This window comes from Microtus ochrogaster, chromosome 16 (assembly GCF_000317375.1).
Source record: "Microtus ochrogaster isolate Prairie Vole_2 chromosome 16, MicOch1.0, whole genome shotgun sequence".
Taxonomy (NCBI): domain Eukaryota; kingdom Metazoa; phylum Chordata; class Mammalia; order Rodentia; family Cricetidae; genus Microtus; species Microtus ochrogaster.
Genome location: NC_022018.1, coordinates 20,833,255 through 20,858,219, shown reverse-complemented (window position 1 = coordinate 20,858,219; position 24,965 = coordinate 20,833,255). Strand labels below are relative to the sequence as shown.

The 24,965-nt window shown below is 35.7% G+C and overlaps 1 protein-coding gene across 7 annotated transcripts in view; it reads right to left on the bottom strand.

The window, feature by feature from the left end:
* Wac (WW domain containing adaptor with coiled-coil) overlaps window positions 1–24,965 on the bottom strand; it is a 69,253-nt gene that overhangs the window by 9,241 nt on the left and 35,047 nt on the right. For 5 of the 7 annotated variants that reach the window (XM_005354827.2, XM_026782841.1, XM_005354826.3 and 2 more), the window contains exons 4-10: window positions 18,711–18,817; window positions 14,144–14,259; window positions 13,214–13,326; window positions 8,328–8,636; window positions 2,553–2,798; window positions 1,177–1,299; window positions 261–409 (exon numbers count right to left, since the gene is read on the bottom strand). In XM_005354827.2, the coding sequence (XP_005354884.1) occupies window positions 261–409; window positions 1,177–1,299; window positions 2,553–2,798; window positions 8,328–8,636; window positions 13,214–13,326; window positions 14,144–14,259; window positions 18,711–18,817 (1,163 nt within the window). The remainder of the gene's footprint in view (window positions 1–260; window positions 410–1,176; window positions 1,300–2,552; window positions 2,799–8,327; window positions 8,637–13,213; window positions 13,327–14,143; window positions 14,260–18,710; window positions 18,818–24,965) is intronic. The other 2 variants (XM_005354828.3, XM_026782842.1) reach the window with 1 other exon arrangement.

Genomic DNA, 24,965 nt, shown 5'->3' with positions numbered 1-24,965 from the left:
AACAAAAAGAGTCTAGAGAAATTTGATAAATGCTAAAGATTCTCCCAAAGACCCTGCATACCTGAATTCCATGTCATAATCACCAACAGAAATAAATCACACAGTACAATTCAGATTTAAGTCTTCTCATCAGCATGACCCATCTAATGTCACCTACTAGTTATTCATTTCATGACTAACTCACTCTCATAGGGCCATTTCCTGAAATGTAGATTCTAAAATGTGAATTTCTACAAGTCAACCATTTCCATAATTCCTACCTTTGGCTGTGATGAAACAGGTGGAGTACTAATCAAAGGTTTGATAGGGACTGTGTTAGTCTGAGGTGTGCTTATTCTTGGAGACACATAGGATCTTGGGGATGAAGCATCAGACGTTAGAGACATTGGAGACTGATTAGATGGCTGGGCTGTGAGAGAATAGAGTAATCAATATCAATCACCCCAAACAACCTTTTCTTTGCAAAGACACAAGTGATTATCAGAATCTTATATCCTCACTGAAGGAACAATGTCTCACTAGAGGGCAAAGTCCCTTCCCTATCATCGTGGAAAGCTAAGCCTGAACCTATTCTCACACAGCAGCCTCCTTATCATGCTTATTACTTAATAATTATTCTCCACTTAGGCTCAGGAAGTGTCAATAATACCCTGTCTCATGTGGCTAGCCAAGTGGACTTCTACTGTTAAACTTCTATTCCTCAACATGTTGTGTCTTGCTTTGTGGACTTTGTGACAGACATCACTGTGCTGCAGGATCTCCCTTTTGGATACATTTGAGGCGAGGAGACACAAACTAACTCAAACGCAAAAGTGGTTTCTGCATCCTCTAGTCAAAAATTGTCTAACAACTCAGGGCAAACTTCCAAGTCCTCAAGTATGTGAGACACTTTAGAAAAGACTGAGGGTATAGTATAGCTTTCTTTTTGAGTAAAATGTATTAGAAATAATTTATATTTTAACTTACATATTTGGTATATTACAAACACATTAATACAAGTAAAGACCAAAAATAAAACAAAAGGAAACAAACATAGCTGGGAGCAAGCCCATTATCAAAAATAAAGCAAAACCGTAATTCTAACTGGTATTTTCTCAAACCAAAAACAAACTTTCCCTTAATTTCAAAACAAAACGGAAAGAATTTTATAAATGACCTAAGAGAAATAAAGAATACCTTGTGTAGACAGCTGGGCAGCTTGAGAAATCAGAGAGGTGATGTTGAAGGCAGATGGTCCAGCAGTAAGAAACTTGTGGATAATAGACTGCAGGGAAGCTTGTGTAACAGCTGCCGTAAGAACTTAAAAATATTCAAAATCCCATCAAAATAAAGAAGTTTACCTGCCATTAGTGGCTGAACTGAAACTTGAAAATGCTAGTAATAGTAAAAAAGACAAACTGGTTTCATAAATATTCAAAATAAAAGCCTGGCACACATAAAAACATGGGCATAAGGACTTGAAATGACGGGAGGAAGAAAACAGGAAACAATAAAGGTAAGTCAGTCACCTCAAGTCAGCTGCCAAGAACAGTAGGAGCCTATGTAAGTTAGTGTTTATTCATACATTATTGGCAATCAATTGAAGAAATGGCTGCTATTTCACATGACTTATTTTTTTCTACAAGCTGACCTAACAAGTCATGCATAACAATAGTCACCATGTTTTAAAATTGGATACCAAAACAGCTGGAATTTAGGAACACTATGTACTTTTAATGCCTAAGAATGCTTTTTATCCACAAAACTAAAGAATAGTATGCATCATACTATGTATGCATGTATCATGCCAGGTGGTAACGGTGCACACCTTTAATCCCAGCACTCGGGAGGCAGAGGCAGGTGGATATCTGTGAGCTCAAAGCCAGACTGGTCTGCACAGAGCTAGTTCCAAAAAAGGCTCAAAAGCTACAGAGAAACACTGTCTTGAAAAACCAAAAGAAAAAAGAAAAAAAGAAAAAGAATAGCATGTATCCTACAGGATAAATCAAAAAAAAAAAATAAATCAAGAAGTTGAGAGTAACAAGAAAACCAACCAGTGTGAAACTTATCTACCTTCTGGATGAATATAAATCACTTAACACTACTGTCAAAAGAAAATGCACAAGTAGACACTGATTAAACTTATATTTTTATAATTTAACATTTCAGTTTTAGTATTTTCAAATTTAAACTAGTTTCTTTTTTGCTCAGATTTCTATGAGCAAATACTTAAGAATATGTCCCAATACTTAAGAAACAGTGAAAAAACAGATTAAAATGAATGTAATCAAACAAACAACAGAAACACTAATAAAAACAAATACAAGTACTTCTAACCCCTCTCTCAGAATTTCTAAGCCTGTTGTATTAGGAGACTTGAAAATTGTACACAAACACTGCTAACTGCAACCAAGGGCATTGGAGGTATCAATACTAAAGCAGCATACCCTAACATTTTGAAAAGAAAACAAATATCACTACTGTGTTGAGAATAAATAATAAATTGCTGAGTTTATAAATAACTTTGCATAATATAGATATTAATGTTCAAAATTGTTATTATGACTCCTTACCTTCATTTATTTTGGATATATCCACATTAGAATTATTAAGCTGTAGCGTGGCTTGTAAAGCAGGAAGCAACTGTCTAAGAAGATTTGGGTCCTGAAGTAAAGGAGGTATTGGTGATTGTGGCACAGGAGAAACAGGTACTGTTGAAGACGAAGTTGGAGGTGCAGATGTGGGGTTCTGGCCAGAGGCTGAAGATGTGGAAGGAGTTGTGCAAGAATGTGATACTGATTTGTCTCCTGGAGCAGATTCTAAATAAAAGGGAGATGAGGTTCAAAACATTGTCAACATCAGAAATTAAACACAATCATAGCATCATCTTCCACGTGCTACATACATACTTAGTACAAGATGCATTTCATTCTCAGGAAATTATATATAATATACTGATGTAGAATATCTCTCTCTCTCTCTCTCTCTCTCTCTCTCTCTCTGTCTCTCTCTCTCTCTCTCTGTCTCTCTCTCTCCTGGGTTTCTCTGTATAAACAGCCCTGCTGTCCTGAAACTAGTTCTTGGAGACCACGCTGGCCTCAAAACTCACAAGAGATCCACCTGAGATCCACCTGCCTCTGCCTCCCAAGTGCTGAGATTAAAGGCGTGCGCCACCACCGTCCAGCTGTGGTAGAAATTTTTATATTACTATTTATCATTTATCCATTACCTAGTATTTGAAAATAAAAGATAGATGGAACGTGTTTGGAAAGCCGCCATCTCTATCTATGTGTATATTCAATGCACCTGAAAACAAAGCACCAATAGCATATTTTTTATAGGATTTAACAAATTGGAAATATAAAGATTTTATCAATTCCTGGAGAAAAAGAACACAGTCGGCAAGATACCGCCTGCCTGACTAATACTAGTCCAATTTAACTTGTGTGGCTATGTGTGTCTTTAAAATTATGAGTGTTCAGTGAAAACATGAAGCAGAAGAAACATTCCAAGGTTCATGCCAGCATGGGCAACATTAGTGAGATCTGGTTTCATAGTAATAGCAAACCAGAATATGATTTAAAGAATTTCTAAATACCACTAGATTTTATTAAATAGACCAAAAAAAGGGGGAACAATTCAGAAAAACAAGACACATCACATTGGTAAAACTTAATTCTAACAATATACTAGATACTTACAGAGTAACGGAAACATTAACCATTCTGAAGGAGACTAAACTTGGCCACACTGAATATAATTCATAACATTTAGAAAAGGTGAAGATAAACTTTCTTCATGGCCTGCAACTGCTCTCAGATATGTGCCTTCAGAGAAACCATAACACACACACACACACACACACACACACACACACACACACACACACACACACACACTCTCTCTCTCTCTCTCTCTAAGCACTGCTCTTTATTTTAGTTCAAAACCGGTAAGTGAGCTGGGCAGTGGTAGCGCACACCTTTAATCCCAGCACTTGAGACAAAGGCAAGTGATTCTGAGTTCAAGGCCACCCTGTTCTACAGAGTGAGTTCCAGGGCAGCCAGGGCTATACAGAGAAACCCTGTCTCAAAAATCAAACAAGTCCAATAGTGGTGGTGCACACCTTTAATCCCAGCACTCCAGAGGGAGAGACAAGCAGATCTCTGTAGTTTGAGGCCAGGCTGGTCTACAAAAGTTAGTTCTAGGACAGGCTTCAAAGCTACGGAGCAACCCTGTCTTGGGTTTAGAACCCACGCCCCGCCCCCAAATCAATCAATAGACACCCCAATCAATCAACAGACTATGAACATTTGTTAAAGCATCACTTTATGTATACACTTAAAAATCACATACATATTATGATTGATAAGGCTGCATAAATAAAGTCAAACGTTTATAGAGTCAAGAACCACTGCATAAGAATTGCACTGTTAACTAACATGATCTTCAACACTTGTATTTAATTCTAGGAACTAAACAGGGAGCTTTCAATTACCATAAGCTTGCTGAGTATCAGTCTTTCACAACACCAATTCGATGGTCAAAGAACTAGGAATAATACCATTCTAATGTATGGATTTCACAGCTACTTTCCCAGTGACAGGCTAATAAATTTATCAGCTCAGAAGCCCTTAAATAATTTTTCAAACCCTAAGTTTAGCAGACTGCCTATCACCTACTTCCCAGTTTTGCTGGCTTGGGTTCATAGACAAATAAAAGAAATGTTATTGAAATGATAACAGTTTATTTTTAGGAAAATCTGTTGTCACCTACTGTGGTTTAATTTAGGACACCTATTACTTATTTGTATTCATTAAAATTTGTTTGTACAATTTATAATTAAGACTTTTTAAGATACTGTCCCTTAAAAAGCATTCTTTTACTTTCTTCAGAGAGAAAAAAATGCTATTTTATTTACTACACAAATTATCAAATCAGTACTTACATTCCTATGGCATTATTTTCTCCTTTCATTGTAGAGTTTGCTCCCTTGATAGGCAGGGTAATGTTGGTAAAGGTAGAAAGTTTTCAGTTTTGTTCTGATGCTGCCGTGTCTACTCAAGAGCTTTCAAATGTAAGAACTTAAAAATTCTGCAGTATTATTCCTTACACCAAATAAATGAAACTCAGAAAAAAAAATGACACTAGTACGTATCAGCATAAAGAAATAAAGTGGAATGTAGTACAGGAGTAGAGAACATCCTTAATCCCAGGAAACTGAGTCAGGTGGATCTGAGTTTTAGGGTAGGCTGGCGGACAAAGAAAATTGTAGGGCAGCCAGTGACTGAGTAGCCCAATAAATAAATAAATAGATGACTGATTGATAAATGGAAAAGAGAGAGAGAGAGAAAGAGACAGACAGACAAAGCTAGGCAGGCCTTTACTCCCAGCACTCAGAAGGCAGAGGCAGGTAAATCTGAGTTCAAGGCCAGCCTGGTGTACAAAGTCTAGTCCAGGGACAGTCAAGGCTACACAGAAAAGCCTTATCTTGAAAACAAACAAAAAAAGGTGCAAAAACAAGTTTGCTTCTGAGTGCTATTACTTAACAGACTGCTTATCATAATTGCTTAAGTTACATAAAATATACTATAATATAAAGCAGGGCATGCTCCACTTTTAAAATATATTTCTACAAGAAAGTTTATTTATCTTTTACTTGTAAATTGTTGACTTGTACTTCCAACTTTTGTCAGAAGAGGGAGGAACTTACCTACATTTAAACGTGAAAAGAGTTCTACTGATAACTCTTCCAAACTACCCTTGGGAGAAAAAAAGCTAGTCAGAACGTATTCCATTTCTAGTCTGACAAGTAACTCCCTTCTGGCATATAGTAAGGTTGTAAGAATCAGGTAATACTAATTAATCCTCTGTGGTGTTTTGACAATAGAGAACAGACACATGGAACTCCAAAGTACTGCTATATCCAATGAAGAATCATATTCTTATTTTGCACAAGTGTTTGTTTCATGAACCAATATATAGCAGAAAAACAAAACAGTAAGGTAACAACAGCACCTGCTGTCAACACACATACACATGGACATATCTTTTTCTACATGTGTATAACCATACACAAATAGTTTGCGATTGTTACTTCCATTCAACTGAGAAAATCTGCAGGCAAGTTAAAAGTATGTCTGTCAATAAAGCTCAGTGGTAGAGAGAGTGTTTATTGTGTGAGTTCCCCCCTTCAATTCCTGGCAAAGCCCCCACAAAATGAGGGAAGTTAAAAAAGGTATTCTTAAATTGACACATTAAAAGAACTCACACATTTGCAACATTCTACACAAATACATTATTCTAATTTGATACTTATCTCTCAATCTTGGTTTTTTTTTTGCATGTGTCACGGAGTTGTATTAAATGTCTACAGTGAAATTTGCCAATTTGTGCAAAGGTAAACAAGCATTTTTAGAATATTCAATGCTCACATTATAAGCAATTATCTTCTATTAATTATTCTTTTTATAAAGCTGTTTTTGTTACACTTTTCAAAAATGTCACCAAAAATGTACAACTTAAACATACTTCAAAATTTTGCAAACAAATTTAAACTGATAACAAAAAACATACTTTACCACATTACCTAGTATATATTCAACAGTTTATCTCTTTCTAACCCCTTTTTTTTAATGAAGATCATAACCTTAAGGAACTTTAAAACAAGGAATAGGGGTCTGAGGTTGGTTCACATTAGTCAATTAATGTCCATTTTATGTCAACAACAAAAGGCCATTCATAACTAAACAAAGTCTAGGGAGCTCTGTCATATTTTACTTACTCTGGGGCCATCTAAAACAAAATAAGGAATTTTAGACTAAGTAACTCACCCTGCATATTAATAAATGACTACTTGCTCCATTCTCAACCAGATTATTAGCTATGTGACTTAAATGTGCTATGAGCTGGCAAGCAAGTCTGCTTCCATACCTGTTTTGTCTTAGCAAAATAACTTAAAACAAGTCATTCCTTTAAATTACAAAATTAAAAACTTGCTAATTGAAATTTATCTAATATAGGCTTCCTTGACCAGAGTAAAGTACAAGGACTCACGTCCACTGCTTGTTTTGTGATTTCACAACTCTAGAAAGGACATTACAACTAGAAGAAAGGTCATTGGGTGCTACATGGTAAGTATGATATGCTGGAATAACGTTTGTCTATTCCTTCTTGTTTGTTTGTATGATAAGACAAGCTAACCAAGAAACGGTCACAGTCACCTACCTAAACAGGTAAAAGAGAAAACATTGGAACACTGGTTCACCATAACACCATTATTTCCTGCAAAACTGGAGTTTCTCAGGTTTTCCCATTCTTCTGTCCCTCAAGCAAACACAAACTGCTAGTTCTCCATTAAACAGATCTAAACCCACTGTGTGAGTGTCTTTAATTAGATGCGCACACACACTCCTCTCTTTTTACAAGTACATTTTAAAACAGTGGCCGGTGCAGGTGTGTTCTCCAACTCTACCATATTTACCACCACTATTTCAGGTGTCCACTTCCTACCTTATACAACAAACCAGAAATATCTGGCCCAGGCCCAGAGCACCACCAAAGATCAGTAAACCAAAGATCCTGCTTATACATCATTTACTATAGCACACTAACAAAGACAAACACATCAACCTGATCTGAATCAACAATTTCTAGTACACATATAATTGGGATTGGTTACAGATTCCTTTCAACTACCCTAAGAGTGAAAACCATATCCTGATCTGCAAGCTTGAATTATGAAAGCCTTATGAAAGGGGACATTTTAACAATGCTTGTAGTGTCTACCACCCCAAGTAGCTCTTGCCACAACTTTAACTTTTGAGCATGCTAAGGATATTGCAATAAGGATGGCAGTTTGGGTTACAATGTTTCCTTCCAATTCTTAGATCTGAGGTCTAATAGTAGTGAGGTTTAATTCATTTTATTTTCTGCTTCATGCTATAGTTTGCTAGGCCAGTATCTCCTTGAAGTGGAAAATCATGCTTTAAAATATCTTTAAGAGAAAATAGATATCTCACAAACTAACTAGTTAATAGCCACAAAACCTGAAAAATACTAAATGCAAAAGGAAAGCACTGTGCCATCTGAATTCCACATGTTATTAAAACCACTGACTGCTAACTGCTACTAACTCAATACTTGGTTTGGGTATCAAAGACAAAAAAAAAAAAAAAAGAGTCTTGAGAATTATTAAAAGAAAAGCCAAACGACTATTTTTAGACCTAAGTCTGCCTAGTAACACTCTTAAAAGACTGAAAAAGAATTTATAATTAAGATCTTACTCAAGCCAAAGGAAAGAATATTACAAACTATAATTCAACGTGCAGTATCTAGTAATAACAGCATACCTTTTCTCTCTGTTTTCTGTGCAGGGACAGAAGCTGTGGGTGTAGGCAGTTTTGATAAAGTAGATGCTCCATTGGCATCAAATGATTTCTTTGGCTGGTGATCAGACTGAAGCGTAAATGGACTAGAAGGAACAGTGCTTGGGGTAGCAGTTGGATGAACCACTGGTTTGATGGGGTGCTGTACTGGCGTAGAGCTACTGTGAGTCTCTGCTCTTGGCAGTCTGTAGTCTTTGTCATTGTGTCTGCTTGTTTGAGACAAAATATTCTGTGGGAGTAAACTACTGGCATCGCTGGAATGCTTGTCTTCCACTGTAGTTCACAGTTCGAAAAAGAGATGTTGGAATGACAGAAGGGGGAAGAAAAACATGCTGTTAGAATCCTGTGTTATGAACATCAGCTAATTGAGCAACATAACTGCAATTATGTTCCTTTTCATAAAACTGCAAACCCAGTTAGTATCTGCAGTTTTAACAATGGCATAAATATCAATACAGCAAGTTTTAACTACTGTAAAGTATTAATCCATACTCAGAATCAATAGGTCAAATTGTTTAATGGATTCTTTGAAGTTAAACTATTTCAAAAACTTTAAAAGCAGTTATAACATTTCACTCAAAAAACTGTTTCCAAAAATAAAAAGGCAAGAGCTTTTTTTTTTTTAAAAAAAAAATATGGATCGTAGATTCATATAATTAACAGAATTATCCAATGGTTAAATTAGAAGAGAACATTGGCATCAATAATATCAGGGTTTTTTTTTTTTTGGAATACTAAAGCTATTAATGTGGACTCTAAAGTGTTTTATTCAGGGCTTCCAATGATTTAAGATTGTTTAACATACACTGAATTGGGTATGTTACACAATAGGTAGATAAATCAGTAAAATATTTTTAATAACACCGACAAGGGTAAAGTAACCATATTTCACACTGACATGCTATTCTGAAGTCCAACATATGTAAGCATAATCAGAAAAACGTGCTTATCACCAGAAACTATACCAGAAGCATTTAAGCTCACAAAGTATAAAAAATAGTTCAAACTCTGCCAATAATTTAAATTCTGATATGGTGCTCCCACAGAATACAAAAGGAGGAAATTTTTAAAAAGCATGTAAACAAAGATCATTAATTAAAGCAAAAAACCTCTAATAGCAGAAAGAAACATCAAAAAAAAAAAAACACCCTAAGATTAAAAGGATGGGACAGGTTTTGACAGTTGCATAAAGGATGCCCAATGTTGAATATGTTTTTTGTTCCTAATCTAGAGCTCTTCTAAATCTAAAGACTCAAGCCCAAGTCAATTTTAAACTGTCACTATAAAACTACCACAGTACACTCAAGGTCCTCAATTATATCGCAAAAAAAACCCCTGTAGTTATTGAATATATAGATTCAGTATGTTACACAACTCACTAATAACAGAAACAAACAGATGAACTTATGACAGTGGTATACAAAATAATGCATGCGCACATACACACACACACACACACCCCAGTAAATTACAATCTTGTACTAACAAAATACTATTTGAATCTTACTCTAGTTTCTTCTTTAAAAAATGCACCTAACAGAAAGTCTCAGAGACATGTTCATCAGAAATTAACATTAATTACCTGTAACTTTTATTTTTCTTTACCAAAAAAAAAAAAATCCCCCTTTTAGTTCTATATAACTAAAAGCAAAACATACAAAGGTCAAAATGTTCAGAAGAAAATTAAAAAAGACAGCAAGTACAGGAGCTGAAGAAAATGGAGCACCAACTGCTTCCTCCTATCCATCACAAGACAGCAGGCATTTACAGAAGTGCCTCTAATCAGTACCACTGCTCTCCAGACTTTTCTGAATACCGTGATGAAAGGTGTGTGACTAGCTAATCTAACATGTATTGATTTATAATACAGGACAATCTCTCTTACAAAGAATGGCCAGATCCAAAATACCCAAGAGCAGTAAGAAATCTCAATTGAGGTTGCTCTAAATTTACAGAAATCATACTATTAAGTACAGTAAGAAATAATCCAGAAGAAGAGAAGTGCAGAAGTCCAATTTTCAATAATCAGATTGTTGTAAAAACTCTACTATCTCTCTGCATGTAACAATCTTTCCACTCCTTTCATTTCTTGAAAGGAACACATTCTAAGCACTATTCTACGCAAATGTCAAACACACACACACACATAGAACAATGACAGTGTCAAGTAACTAAACGGAATACTGATTTTATTACTACAGCACCTTATATAACTTAGTGGAAAAATTAAACAGGAAAAAAAAATGAAACCTAATATAGCTGAAGTTCTTTCTCAACCACTACTTAAAAGTTTAAAAAATAGTAAACAAAGCATGTATCTCAAAAATATTACTAGGTCAAGAGACTAAACGTTTAACATCCTACTTTTATTTTATACAGATCTACCTGTGTCTGTCTCCCTAGTATAGTGATTAAAAGTTTTGCACCACCATATAAAGCCTTTCTAACTTTTAAAATTATAAGCATGCCTTATTTTGAAATCATGAACAAGAAGCCAGCATATAAAAACATACATACACAAAAAAAATTACCCGTTCATCACTGTTTCTTAGAGTTTACTGCCAAGGACCTGCTCTGCAGGGGGAGGGAGGGTGTTCAGGTACCAAAGAGGAACTGTGGAGGGGAGTGGTGATGGGACAGGACACGATCTGAGGGTAAATCCGATTGGCTGTCAGCACATTTAATTGAAAAAAAAAAAAACCTATACATTTTTGTTTTATGTTTGTTTTCTAGACAGGGTTTCTCTGTAGCTTTGGAGCCTTCCTGAAACTCTGTAGACCAGGCTGGCTTCTAACTCAAGAGATATTCCTGCCTTTGCCTTCCAACTGCTGGGATTAAAGGCATGTGCCACCATGGCCCAGCTAGACTACACTTAGTATAATTGCACATAGGATTAGACATAAGACAAGGGACTTGCGAGCTGAGGTGAGGCTTGAGATCAGGGGTTGAGGAAGCTAGCCTTGACCTTGACAAAAGGCCCTAAGTTCCTCTTGCCAGAGAGAAGACTGACTTCTACAAAGCCAGAACTTTCCTCAAGTCCCCAAGGGAATGGAGACCTTGTCCAGATGCCTGACCTTGGGGGGAAGAGGGGAGGACTTATGGGAAGCAGACACTATACTATATGTTATGGGCCTGTTTTCCTCATAACATTCCCAAAAGGGAAGGCCCTAATAAATTACTCTTTTCTCAATATACTGTACCATTCTTATTTCTCTACATCTATTAACTGAATTCTCGCCCCTAATGCCTTCAAGCTCAAGATCTGAATTGTAGGCATTTCATCCTTGGAATCAGGTGTCTAGTAAATCTCCAACTTTCCTGTTCTTGGTGTGGTTAGTAGGGCACAATGGAATTTCTGGTTCTGTGGTGGCAAGGATTTTTTCTTCCCAAAGAATTACTTTTGTTTAAATAGGCTACCATTGAACATTTTTATTCCTTACCAAAGCCAAAAAAATTTCCCAAAGGGAAAGGCATTAATAATGAAAATCATTAAAAATGAAAGTAAGAAGGTGCTGGAGAAGTGTGTTCTGCAATATTAAAATGCAAGCGCAATAGTAACTATGCAGTCCAAGCCAGTTTACCTTTATTTATAAACTCTAAGCCTGGAGAAGAAAGACCTTTCAAACTTTAAAAATAAGAAAACAAAATATACTACCACAACTTTAGCTACAGACCCATGGACACAGACTCAGTTAAGGCACATATTGAGAACTACCAGCCTAAAAGTAGTTACAATCAGATGGTCCAATTCAGTACCTTCTAATTCTAGGATTTATTTCACAAGCACAATAGATTTTCCTTAAGTCTTGATTTTAAAAGTTCTTTTCTGGTCCATGTGTGTCACTCCTACACGATCCCCCTCCCCCTGCCAGGCTATCAATTGCATGAGACAACAAACTATATGCTATTTAATTAACCAAGATAAAAACTTAGCTTCCTTTTTGTTCAGTTTGAGACAAAGAGCAACACAAGATTAAAACCCACAATTTATGTCTCAAAATGAAATGTACTATAATTCTCTAACTTAATACTTTAAATTAGTTCTTTTATTCATATTTTGAAGATTTAATGTAGCTATACTAAAAAGTTAACCCTAACTAATTTTCCTATCAAAGAATAAATACCCCTTATTGAAAATTAGTTGTATACAAAGTACCTTAAATACAGGTTGAAGAACAGTTTCTGTAATAAATATTAATGTTTCTGTAAAGCCACAGATCACAATTTATACAGATCTCTGAACACACTGGAAATAACTTCTAAATACAGAAAATGAAGTTAGATCCCAGGAATATTATTATAAATCAGGGATACACCGAAAACACATTACGACATATGAGCTACTGAAATAAACAAGAGTACAGCCTAGACTACATGTGCACTCAGCACAGTCAGGCAAAACATTAATTGTGAAATTTATTTTCTAATAAAGTGTTACTATCTGATGTGATTTTCTAACATAGTGAAAATGACAAAAGTTTTAAAATTTGCTTTTGCACAACTGTTATGTCAAACAAAATCCAAATTTGTGCCCATCTAACATATTGATAACTTCTCATTGGTAACAAAATGTCAGTAGTGCACTGGTATCAATCTGTATGGCTAGAACTCAATTATTATTACTTTGAAAAGTAAAATCTTGCTCTTTTCCAATTCTGTATTAATGAGAACCACATATACCACCATTCACCCTGAACCTGTTTCCCTTTCCAGGAAATAATCAAAGAAGTTGATAACAGAAATCACATATATTTTCATGGCAATTTACATACAGATGGCACTGGTAGATTAAAACAAACAATAGCAACAAATCAAAAATACTGTTAGAAAGACAACAAAAGAACACTTACTCCCACTGGTGAACCCACTAGTGGCTGTTGCTTGCATCACCTCTCTTCTGTAATCCCTATCTTTTGGGAAACTATTAACTGCCAACTTATTTGCTTCTTTTTGTCTCTGTTCTCTAGAAGGAAAAGATCAAACATCAGTTTATGAATAAAAATGACATGAAGTACTTGAGTTTCTGTAGTAACTTTTCTTACCAAATGAACGACACAACAGTACATGGAATAAAAGGGAAAATGGTTTGCAGTTGAAACTGGTCTCCAAAATAAAATACAGCAAACAGAGAACTATGAATGTTTTTCAAAGAAAACCACCAGCTATTCATACTAACTCCAGTCTAAATTCCTGAAAATAGTTCTACTAAAAACTGTAGTAAAGTTTTCACATAAAGACTTCTATTAAAATATAAAGATGTTGTCACACATCTTTAAACCCAGCACTTGGGAGGCAGAAGCAGACCTGTGGGTTCGAAGCCAGTTTGGCCTACAGAGCAAGTTCCAGGACAGCCAAAGGTACACAGAGAAACCCAGTGTGTGTGTGTGTGTGTGTGGGGGGGGGGGGGGGTGTCCAGAAGGAAAGTGTGATAGATAAAGGCAGGAGTATTAGGATTTCAAATCAAGAGAATTCTAGACCAGCCTAAGTACCAAATTTTGCCTCTAAACAAACAAGTAAAATTAATAAAAAGAACTCTATTTCAATGTCAAATGACACATTACTAAGTATTTTATCAAGTATACTGAGCGTTCACAGGCCTTCATAGATGGTTGCCTGTATGTTCAAGAAATTGTTTTACATGAAGAGAAAACACAGAAATGGGACCATGACCAAAACTAAAGAAATAAATGGCTTCACTATGTAGAACCTAAAGAAATTGTTTAATGCCACAGTATGCTGACCTTCAGAAAAAGAGTACTACCAGATTAAAAAGCAAATACCTTTCAAGCCACTCTTTTGGTTTTTCCCACTGTGAAACTTCTGTGCGACAATTGTAGTAATATTTTTTTCCAGAAGAGCTAATATGCTCAGACCAGTCATCTGCAGAATCATAAGGCTTAAAAATAATTTAAAAAATTACAAAATGTCATTTAATCATTTGATATGAAATAGTAAAAACTTCAATGAGTTATATACCAAACACATATATGTATATACATATTTTAGAATACTGTGTCTACTAAAACCTTTATATCTAGAAAGATAATTGTATTACTTTATTAGGCTTGGGAAGAGCACGAAATTATTAATATCTTGAATTTAGAAGGTTAAGTAGCATTATCTACAAAACCAGTGACACGGGAAGGGGTAATGCTGTTCTCAACTGACATGAAGGCATGAAATCATTACTTCTAAACTCAGAAGGAAAATGGCAAGCACAGTGTTGGACAGCCGACCATTATGTGCTGTTACTTAGTAAAAAAGAAACCAAAGGTTTTTCAAGACAAACAATTTGAGTTTTCTCAACAAAAAAGTTGAGAATTTTGTTTGCCTTTAAAATCCATGGCATAGGATAAGTACTAAGAAGAATCTTGTCTAATGGAGAACACACGGTTGCAGTATAGTTCTTAATTAATTTTTAAAATTCTCAGTTGATTCTGTGTAGATACTAGATAGGCCATGTGAAATCATGATGAAATTAGAGAAATTTGGAAACATGGAACTGGTGCCTAAGATTTAAAAAAAAAAAAAGGCAGGTAAACCCAAGTACTTGGTTCATCAACCCCAAGCTATCCAGAAACTGTCAAGTATTTTTGTTTTAGCTGTTCTCCTTTAAATGTTTGCTCAGAGATTAACAATAGCCAAGAAGTGATAAACAGTGAGAGACTGGTCAGAAAAACATACTAAGATTAAGGCTAATAATAAACAGACACTCAGCGGAATAGATCGATACTAGGGTCTAAACCACCAGTGCTTTTCAAAGTAATAGTCTGCATTATGCCTACTGTCACAAGGGAATCAACATTCTGCATCAGAATATATAGGCTCAGTGCTTCTTTTACCAGAAGGCCTGTTCTGGAAGGTGCATGGGGTAGGATAAGGAAGGAGAGATGCTAAACAACAGTGTTCATTTTAGAGCACTGGTTTATATTTAAGCAATCTAAAAAAAATAAAAAATTAAAAAAAAAAGAAACAACCTCAAAAGTTCACAGAACATGTAATCTAGTAAAACCCTGTCTTCCACCACACAACATTCACAGCCTTGAAATTTAAGGGTCTACAACACTAGCATCAAATCTCAGCTTGTACAAGTGGAATATCTTACTGTACAAAGTAAGATGTAAGTTACTTTCCCAAGCGCAAACCAATGAACATCATCTCAACACCATTTCTATTAAGGAGCCAAGTATAAAAATCCCTTAAGCAATGGTGTAATTTAAAAATAGCAATGTGTAATGGCAGGAGTCAACACAGGACTTTACAAAAAGTATCTGAAATTAACAAACTATAGCCCTGCATACAGTTCACATTTTCTAAATTACACTTAACATGCAGCCACAGACTCTAGGTAACATTACGAATACTTGAGGAAAAGCCCGAGTTTCTTCCATATGACTACCCTTTCCCTCTTCAATCTATCTTAATCAAAGGAGCAATTACTCAGAAGCTACGGAGGACTTGTGAATGAAGGCACGCCCCAAAATAAATAAATAAATAAGCTGGATAGAAAAACATCTATGGTTATCTTCTATTAAAATGTTACACATATTAACAAACTTGGCTTGGTTGGCATTTTAAATTGAGCATTAAAGTATTTCTTATCTTCAATATAGTAAACATCAAGTTTACATAAATTGAGTAAGAAAAGGGTATGAATGCATGACTTTAAAAGACAGATCTCTAAGGCTTTGCAGCCAGCCTGGTCTGCAAAGCAAATTCCAGACCAACCAAGATTACATAGTGAAACCATATCTAAACCCTCCCACAAAAGGAACTTCTACCAAGACACCTATCTACTCTCTCCTTAAATTCAAATCTTTTAGATCTCTTACATGAATGTGGCTGTTTCTTCTTCAAAAAAGTTATCTCTACTTTCTCAACTGTTCATACTATCAATTTTCCTAAAATTACAGAAATGTGATATTAACTTATGAGTTACTAATAGATCATTAAATAAAAAAGCTGGCCTTCCCTATTAACAAAAAATTTCATGAAGTCCTAATAATTCTGATAAGTCTTTTAGTAAATTAAGGAGAATGTCTCCAGGCAAAACTGGCTGCAGAGCTAGGCATGTGACAATTCCAGCACTCAGGAGGAAGCAAAGTCGTGTGGATCTGAGTTCTAGGTCTACATAACGGGTAGCAGGCCAAGTGGAGCTACAGTTGAAACCCTGCCTACAAGTCTGCAAAAATATGGTATACTCAGATGAACTCTAAAATATCAATAGCCACTTAGCCGATAACAAGAGGGTTACATGAATGTAAAGTTTGAGCTAAAAGCACTTTTCAGCTACTCAAAATTAGGATAGCATACTTAGAAGACAGAGGGATTCCATTAGTGTTCCACTTTTGTTTTTAATTGGACTTACGTGAACACATATACACAGACGTGTGCGCGATGGAGGAGGTCAAAAGGGTACTGTGAAGTAGTTGTGTTTCCACTTTCCTTCTTCCCTTTCCATGGACTGGACTCAAGTCTTCAGGCTTGAAGAGCAAATGCCTTTCCTTCTGAGCCTCCCCTCCAGGCCTATCCTACGTGTTGTTTCTAAACAGGAGTAAATTTTTTCTACCTTTTTGGTTGTAAGTCTGACCTTCGAGCACTTTTTTTTTTTTCCCCTAAATGAGTCAGAGAGCCCTTGTTTCAAAGTCTACATACTCGGGGCTGGAGAGATGGCTCAGAGGTTAAGAGCACTGACTGCTCTTCCAGCAGTCCTGAATTCAATTCCCAGCAACTACATGGTGGCTCACAACCATCTGTAATGAGCATAATGAGATCCGGTGCCCTCGCCTGGCCTCCAGGCATACTATGCAGACATCCTTACTGTATCTTAAACATTTTAAAAATTTGATATTCAGCTAAATATTACTCTTAACATCCCAGTCTCCTACAGGAATGTATAGTCCCACCCGACACGACAAAAGAAAATACAATGCTAAGATCTGCCTTTCAACACCAAATAAGACATAATAATCATCCAAAATATCTAAGGTAAAATTTATTGAGTTATATAAAATTCTCAGAGAATCTTTATGTGTTTTTGTCTGCATGTATATATGTACAATATATGCAGAGCAGATGCCCACCAAGGCAAAAGGCAGCGTCATATACCCTGGAGTTACAGTTCGTTGTAAGCTATCAAAGTGGTGCTACTAGGACCTGAATTTGGGTAATCTGGAAGAGCAGCAAGTGCTCTTAATCTTTAAGTCATCTCTCCAAATGCTTTGCTTTTAACTCTTTCCTGTATTTGACAGTCCTAATAGTGATAACTTTTAAAACTGCAAATCTACAGTTGCTTTGCATTACATATTCCATTGGTTCTCCACTGCTTTTCTATGAAATTCACTTTCTTTATGATTCAGGTCTGATGTTTTAGTCTGTGGTCAGTTCCTTCCCTTCCCCTAAATTATCAAATATTCTTGTCATGTTTATTTTCTTTTAAAAGACAAGTTTTTGCTAACTCCCTCAGTTTTGCCTCCTGTAGCAGCCTCCCAAGTTCTGATATTATTGGCATATGCCATCTTTTCCATCAATTTTTACACATCTCAGTCCTTTTAACTGTTGTCATCCTTAAGACTAAACAATGAGCCAGGGAGTGGTGGCACACGCCTTTAATCCCAGCACTCAGGAGACAGAGGCAGGCAGATCTCTGTGAGTTCCAGACCAGCCTGGTCCATAGAGCCAGTTCCAGGACAGCTTCCCTGTCCCTGTTTTCTCGAAAACAAAAACAAACAAACAAAAACCTAACAATATCTTAAACTGGCTAAGTTATACAACAACTTGTTGGGAGAGATGGGGAGGTCTTCTTAAGAATCCCAAATTAGCTTTCACAACATTCTGACCTGCTACCATTTCTGTCACCAACACCACACACAATCAAGTTCCATGAAAATGAGCTACAAATTAAAGTATTCTTCTACTAAACGAATACATTTGGACCCACATTGAAATAGCCAGTAATTTCATTAACCAATGTTTGACAACGTATTTAAAATTATGAGCTTTTTTTGTTTGTTTGTTTGTTAATGTTTGTTTTATGCCTTTTAGGACCAGGATATTGTTTTCACTCTCTGGCAAAGTACAAAGTTCAGAGCAGAGAAGAAACAAGCTACTTATTTATCACTAAAAGAAAACAAACCTTAAATAACTTTAGAAAAGTTGGTATTATGCTTCATATATAACAAAGGCAATGTTTCTTGTTATATGAGCAATACATCCAGAAATACATTAAGCTCATATCCAGTTGAACCATTTTAAAAATTAAATGACAACGTCTAAGAAAATTTGTAGTATTCTTTTTCATTTCGACAGACAGCCTTTTAACCAACTGAATATTGTTTTAATACTTACTGCATCTGAAGTTTTGCTTGGATTATTGCTTGGATTAGAAGAATGTGAATTTGAACTATGAAGAGCACTGTGGTTGTGTGAATTTTCTTGTGGCGAGTAACTGGTCCCTTAAAGAGGAAGAATAAAGAATAACCATAATTGTCATAGATTTTTTTAAGCCATGCCACTGTAAATATTTGACTATCTTATCCTAGGGACATCAAAAAAAAAAAAAAAAAAAAACCCATGTAACCCTTTAGTTCAAACCAGCATTGAATTCATACATCCAGCATCAATGTTGAAATCATAGGTGTATGCTATAACACCGAGCTCAAGTCATGCTTTTTATACTACAAAAAAAAAAAAAAAATGTCTGATCCTGCCTAAAAATAAGACTGCATAGTTGAACATGATGGTACACATCTTTAATCCTAAAACTCTACAGGCAGAGTAGGATCTCTGTGAGTTTGAGGCCATCCTTTTCTACATAGTGAGTTCCAGGACAGCCAGGACTATCGTAGACTTTCTAAAACCAAACCAAACAAAAAACAACGAAGAAGGGAACCACAATGACAACTTCTGAATGGAGTGTGAAAACCCAAATGATTAAGGACAGAGATTACATAAAACTTGCTGTTTTCAGTATTTTAGAAAGCTGATTTTAAAAAATAATCCCTAAACTTGCTTTTAATAGTTTTGAAAAATTCCTAAGCTAAAATAACATCAAGTTTGTTTTTTTTTTTAAGAGTTTAAAATCTAAGAGAGGAACCTACTCAAACTGGTAAATATGACATAAAAAGCTTGATCCTGACAGGGCCAACTCTACCTAAACATTCTTAACAATGACCAGAGTCTTACTCATTCACATCCCAAAGACAGCAGGGGTAACAGTTTCTCCACTACTGTTTTAGGGAAAGTCAATGTAGAGGGCTTGAAACATAGCTCAATATGGAGTACTGTCTGTCACATCAACACAAAAGACACCAGGAAAACAAAATAAAAGCCTAGGAGCATAAATCTAAATATGAACAAAAACTCATCAATAAATGGTGTAAAGAGTCAACAAATGTCTGTTAATGTTTCCACGTCATTTCAGTTTTTCAGGCAAGAGACAATAAAACTGCATTTCATTTATTGTTTGTTTGGTTTTTCAAAAGAAGGTTTCTTTGTGGAGGCTATCTTGGAACTCTGTAGGCCAGGTTGGCCTCAAACTCAGACATCATCCTGCTTCTGCCTCTCCAGTGTTGGGATTTAAGGCGATTCACCACTTCCAGGCCATAACTGGCATTTTAAAGGAAAGTACTGGAGACAGTATGAATGCTAATTATAATGAATAAAGACTAAGAGTGGTGTGTTTCATATGGGTTAAGGTAATGGTCCTGTGGTCCATGAATTACCAAGAAAGAAAGATGAACTGAGAGAGATGGGAACGACTCTACTGAGACTCAAGAGATCCAAACAGAAATTGTCAGCTGATCTATTAAAAACCAGAACAGAGAGGAGCAAGTATTTGAATGTAGACTGCCAATTCCCCATTAGAGGTCAAAAGCAGATGAATTTGGCATGGTATTACACAAACATCGGTGACAAACAAATAGTAATCAGTGACAGCTACAGCCAAGATTAAATTTTGGTTATGGGTCCTTTTATAAGTGAAGCTACAAATAGACTCAAATGTTCAAAAAAAAAAAAAAACTATTGATGTCACAAAAGACAAAGAGGATTAACCATTAGTATGGTTAACAAAGTAATCTAGCGCCAATGTGGGCAATTCAATAAAAGAAATTCACACAAATGTCTAACAGTGGCAAAACCTAAAGACTTGCATCTACTTAAATTACAGTTATAATCTTAAACGTTAACAAATCATTTTTCTAGATATAGTATATTCAACAACACAATAAAATCTGAAACCCATCAAAATTAGGCCAAAGCAGGACAGGGGCAGAGTAAGTTTCACACCAGTTTATCTCAACAGCTCATATTAATGAGGAAACCTTAAATTCCAGAAAAATTTCCTAATAAGAGCTACTCGCCATTAAGCTCACCATTATCTAAGCTATGTGCACAAAATGCAGCTTGTGTTGAACATCAGTTTCCCACTGAGAGTCTAAATTTTCTATGTCCTAGGCAGTTGGTAGGGGTAAAACTACATCAAGTTAATTTTAAATTTAATTTGAGCTTCCAAGAGATAGCATTCCAGAGTTACTATCAAAATCTGATGCTGGAGGAATGATAGGTATTGTTCATAGGCTACTAGGTAGAAGATACTAGGTAGCATGGTACTGGATTCATCCATGTTACACCATGTGCATCTTTCTCTACTCTAGACAATCAACATCATGATTAAGGACTACAAATTAGACCCTGAAGCTTCAAAACAAATCAATGACAATCGGATGGTATTAAGGGCCTCAAGATAGTGGTTCTCAACCTTCCGAATGTGGAAACCTTTTAACACAGTTCCGCATATTATGGTGACCCCCAACCATAAAATTATTTTTGTTACTAGTTCATAACTAAAAATTTACTGTTTTGAGACTTAATGTAAACATTAAGATGTGTTTTCCTTTTTTCCATTTGATTTTTTGCGCCTTTGTCAAAAACCAGGTCTTTGAAAGTATGTGGATTAATATCCAGGTCTTGGATTCAGTTCCATTGGTCCTCCCGTCTGTTTTTAATGCCAATATCAGACAGTTTTCAGTACTGTAGCTCTGTAGTAGAGTTAAGTCAGGGATTGTGATGCCTCCAGAAATTCTATTATTGTACAGGATTGTTTTCATTATTCTGGGATTTTTTTTGTTGCTATTGTTGCTTTTCCATATGAAGTTGAGTACCGTTCTTTTGGGGTCTGCTAAAAATTTTGCTGGGATTTTAATGAGCATTGCATTGAATCTGTAGATTGATTTTGGTAAGACTGTCATTTTTACTTTGTTAATTCTACCTACCTAAAAACATGGAAAATCTTTCCACTTTCTGATGTCTTCTTCAATTTCTTTCCTCAGAGATTTAAGGTTCTTGTCATACAAGTCTTCCACTTGTTTGGTTAGAGTTACTCCAAGATATTTTATGCTATTTGTGGCTACTGTGAAGGGTGATGTTTCTCTGATTTCTTTCTCAGCCCATTTATCATCTGCGTATAGGAGGGCTACTGATCACAATATACCAATGATGATGCGATGTAATCCAAGAAGGCACATACCAAGGCCACTATGCACCTATTGTTCAAAAAGGCCTACGCTATGGAATAATCCTATTTATTGTATCTGAAGTATTTTTCTGAGCCTTTTATCACTACCTATACATGACCTAGGGAGCTGCTGGCCACCAACAGAAATTACTCCACTAAACTCCCTAAAAGTTACTCTTCTGAACACATCAGGCCTACTGGCATCAGAAGTGTCAATTACATGAGCTCACCACAGCCTGACAGAGGAAAAACGTAATAGCATAAATCAAGCCCTAATAATTACAATCTTACTAGGAGTTTACTTTACCATCCTACAAACCTCAGAATATTTTGAAACCTCATTCTCTATCTCTAACGAAATCTATGGGTCAACATATTTTCATAGCCACAGGCTTCCACAGACTACACGTAATCATCAGATCTACCTTTCTCATTACCTTCGACAACTAAAATTTCTCTTTACATCCAAACATCACTTTGGCTTTAAAGCAGCAGCATATTGACACTTCGTCGATGTATCCTGACTCTTCCTATACATCTCTATCTATTGTTGAGGATCTTACTTTCTTAGTATAACCAGTACATCTGGCTTCCAATCAGTTAGCTCTAGTAATAATCTAAAAGTAAATTGGGAGCATGGGGACCTTGGTAGAGGGTTAAAAGGGGGTTGAAAAAAATGTAGAGCTCAACTGAAATCATTAAAAAAAAAAATATATATATATATGCTTTCCAATGGTCTTAGGCCACTGCTGCGAAAAGGTGTTTAAATCTCCAAAGTGTTAGATAGCAACCCACAGGCTGAGAACCACTGCCCTAAGGATATTATTACAATTATCATAAACAACTATTATACCAAATTAAAGACATATATGCTAAAATTTCCATCTTGCAGATATATAAAAATGAGCCACTAGAATGTCTTTATACACTATCTAAGTTGTTGCTTCCATAGATTTTCATACAACTATGACTATACTATAATGATAAGAAAAGCCACTGCTGCTACCTGAAATGGACACCAGAATAATCTACTAATGAAGGCTGGATTAGAGTTCTACTCTGACATTTATTTGCTAATTTTCTTAAAAAGCTGTGTTTAAATCTACAGGTGATCAAAGAAGAGGTTTGCTAAAGACACAATGATTTACTCTATTTACATAGTATTTTGTGGGTAGGGTCTACCTGGTCTCTAAAAGTTAGGATGCAAAAATCTACTTATAGTGATTATCAATGAAACTAAAATATCGGCAAACATTGACTAATTGATAAGCTTCTTCCCTTAAAAACCATAAGCTTTCATAGCTGACAGAAGTTTATCAGTTAGCTTTTAGGTCAAGTAATACAGATCTTCAGATGGAATGTCAAAATTAAACACCTTAAGCATCAACATCCACTGGACTAAAACATAAGCTTTACAAAGGTAACCAGTAAAAGCCATAATTTATCAAAGCATTTGGAGGGAACATTATTTGAGGTTTACCTTCTGCATACTGTCCTCTCTAAACTTAAGCAATATAACAAACAAGCAGAGGAGCAAACTTCCCAAGATCAGGGTAACGGTAGCAGTGATGGTTAAAGCTTGAATCCTACCCAAAAATAGTGCCAGGCACAATTTTTATGAAGCCTAATGTTTTAATCTCATATTTACTTCTGTATCAACCCCATGATATTTTAAGAGTGAGAAGGAAAAAAAAACTATCTTTTCTTACTGTAACAAACAACTAAGGCAAACATAAAGAATGAGCATTTGGGGAAATAACAAGTCGAGAACCATCACAATTCAACTTAGTTACACACAAAAACTTGGTGATCTTTCATATGAACAGTAACAGATAACATATATGTGCTGAAATAATCTCAAGAGTGTTTCATTCAATTCAGCAAACAGAAACCAAGCTATGGTTTAGTGTCCTCTCTATGCTGTTGGAACATTACTAATAAAACTTCAGCATTATTGAAATATTCCCCAGTACAGCTTTAGTAAGATAAGATTAGTTTTAAGAGACTCAAGTTTAAACCAAAAATTTGGAATAATCACCTTAATTAAAGGTCTCTTTTAGCTGGGCAGTGGTGGCGCACGCCTTTAATCACAGCACTCGGGAGGCAGAGGCAGGGGGATCGCTGGGAGTTGGAGGCCAGCCTGGTCTACAAGAGCTAGTCCCGGGACAGGCACCAAAGCTACAGAGAAACCCTGTGTGTGTGTGTGTGGGGGGGGGGGAAACAAAGGTCGTTTTTAAAGGGCAATGACAGGGGTGGGTTTTGTGACATTTACCTTTGTAAATAAACTAAAGGCTCCACCCTCTTCAATATTTATCCCAAGAAGCATAAAATAGAGTATGAATCTGTACTACTTTCAGGCTAAACTTCTTGAATGTTCAGTAGCAGACTGATGGCCTTTGTGCTTTACTGTTCAAATGCTAAACCTATACTTCTGCTATTCTTACCCTCCCTACCTTAAAATAAAACTAAGTTTACTGTAGGTTATACTGCAATTTACTGACACTGAAACAGACAATGTCCCTTAAATGAGAACAAATAAAATTAGAAGATAAAATACAAAGGGACTGCACTTGATAGTCAGTCATCAACTTTATATCAATGATAATTTTAATGGTAGCAACCAGAAAGTTACTCAACACTTGAAACAAAGATCATGAATTGAGCTTTATCATATATATAATATTTACACTGGAATTCAATGATCAAAAGAATGCAAAATATTAGTCATTTCTCATATCAATTATTGAAATATATTTAATTAAACAATATATGGCAAAACTATTTTAAATTTGAATTGTAGTAGTAAGTAAAACAGAAAATGGTCAGAAGCACCAGGAAGATGAATGTAGGTCATATGCAAACATTTTTATAGAAAGGAACTTGAGTATCGGGATTTAGGTAAGAAGGCTAAATATGACATCTTCTACAATCATAACCAGTATCTGAAAACGACTTTGATCCGCTGTGATAATGAGAAATTTTACATCTTGTTTTTCTAAAAAAAAAAAGCCCAACATGAAAATCAAGTGAAATTAAGCCCAGAAAGCTGGCTCAGAAGTTAAGAACATTCGATGCTCTTTAGAGGA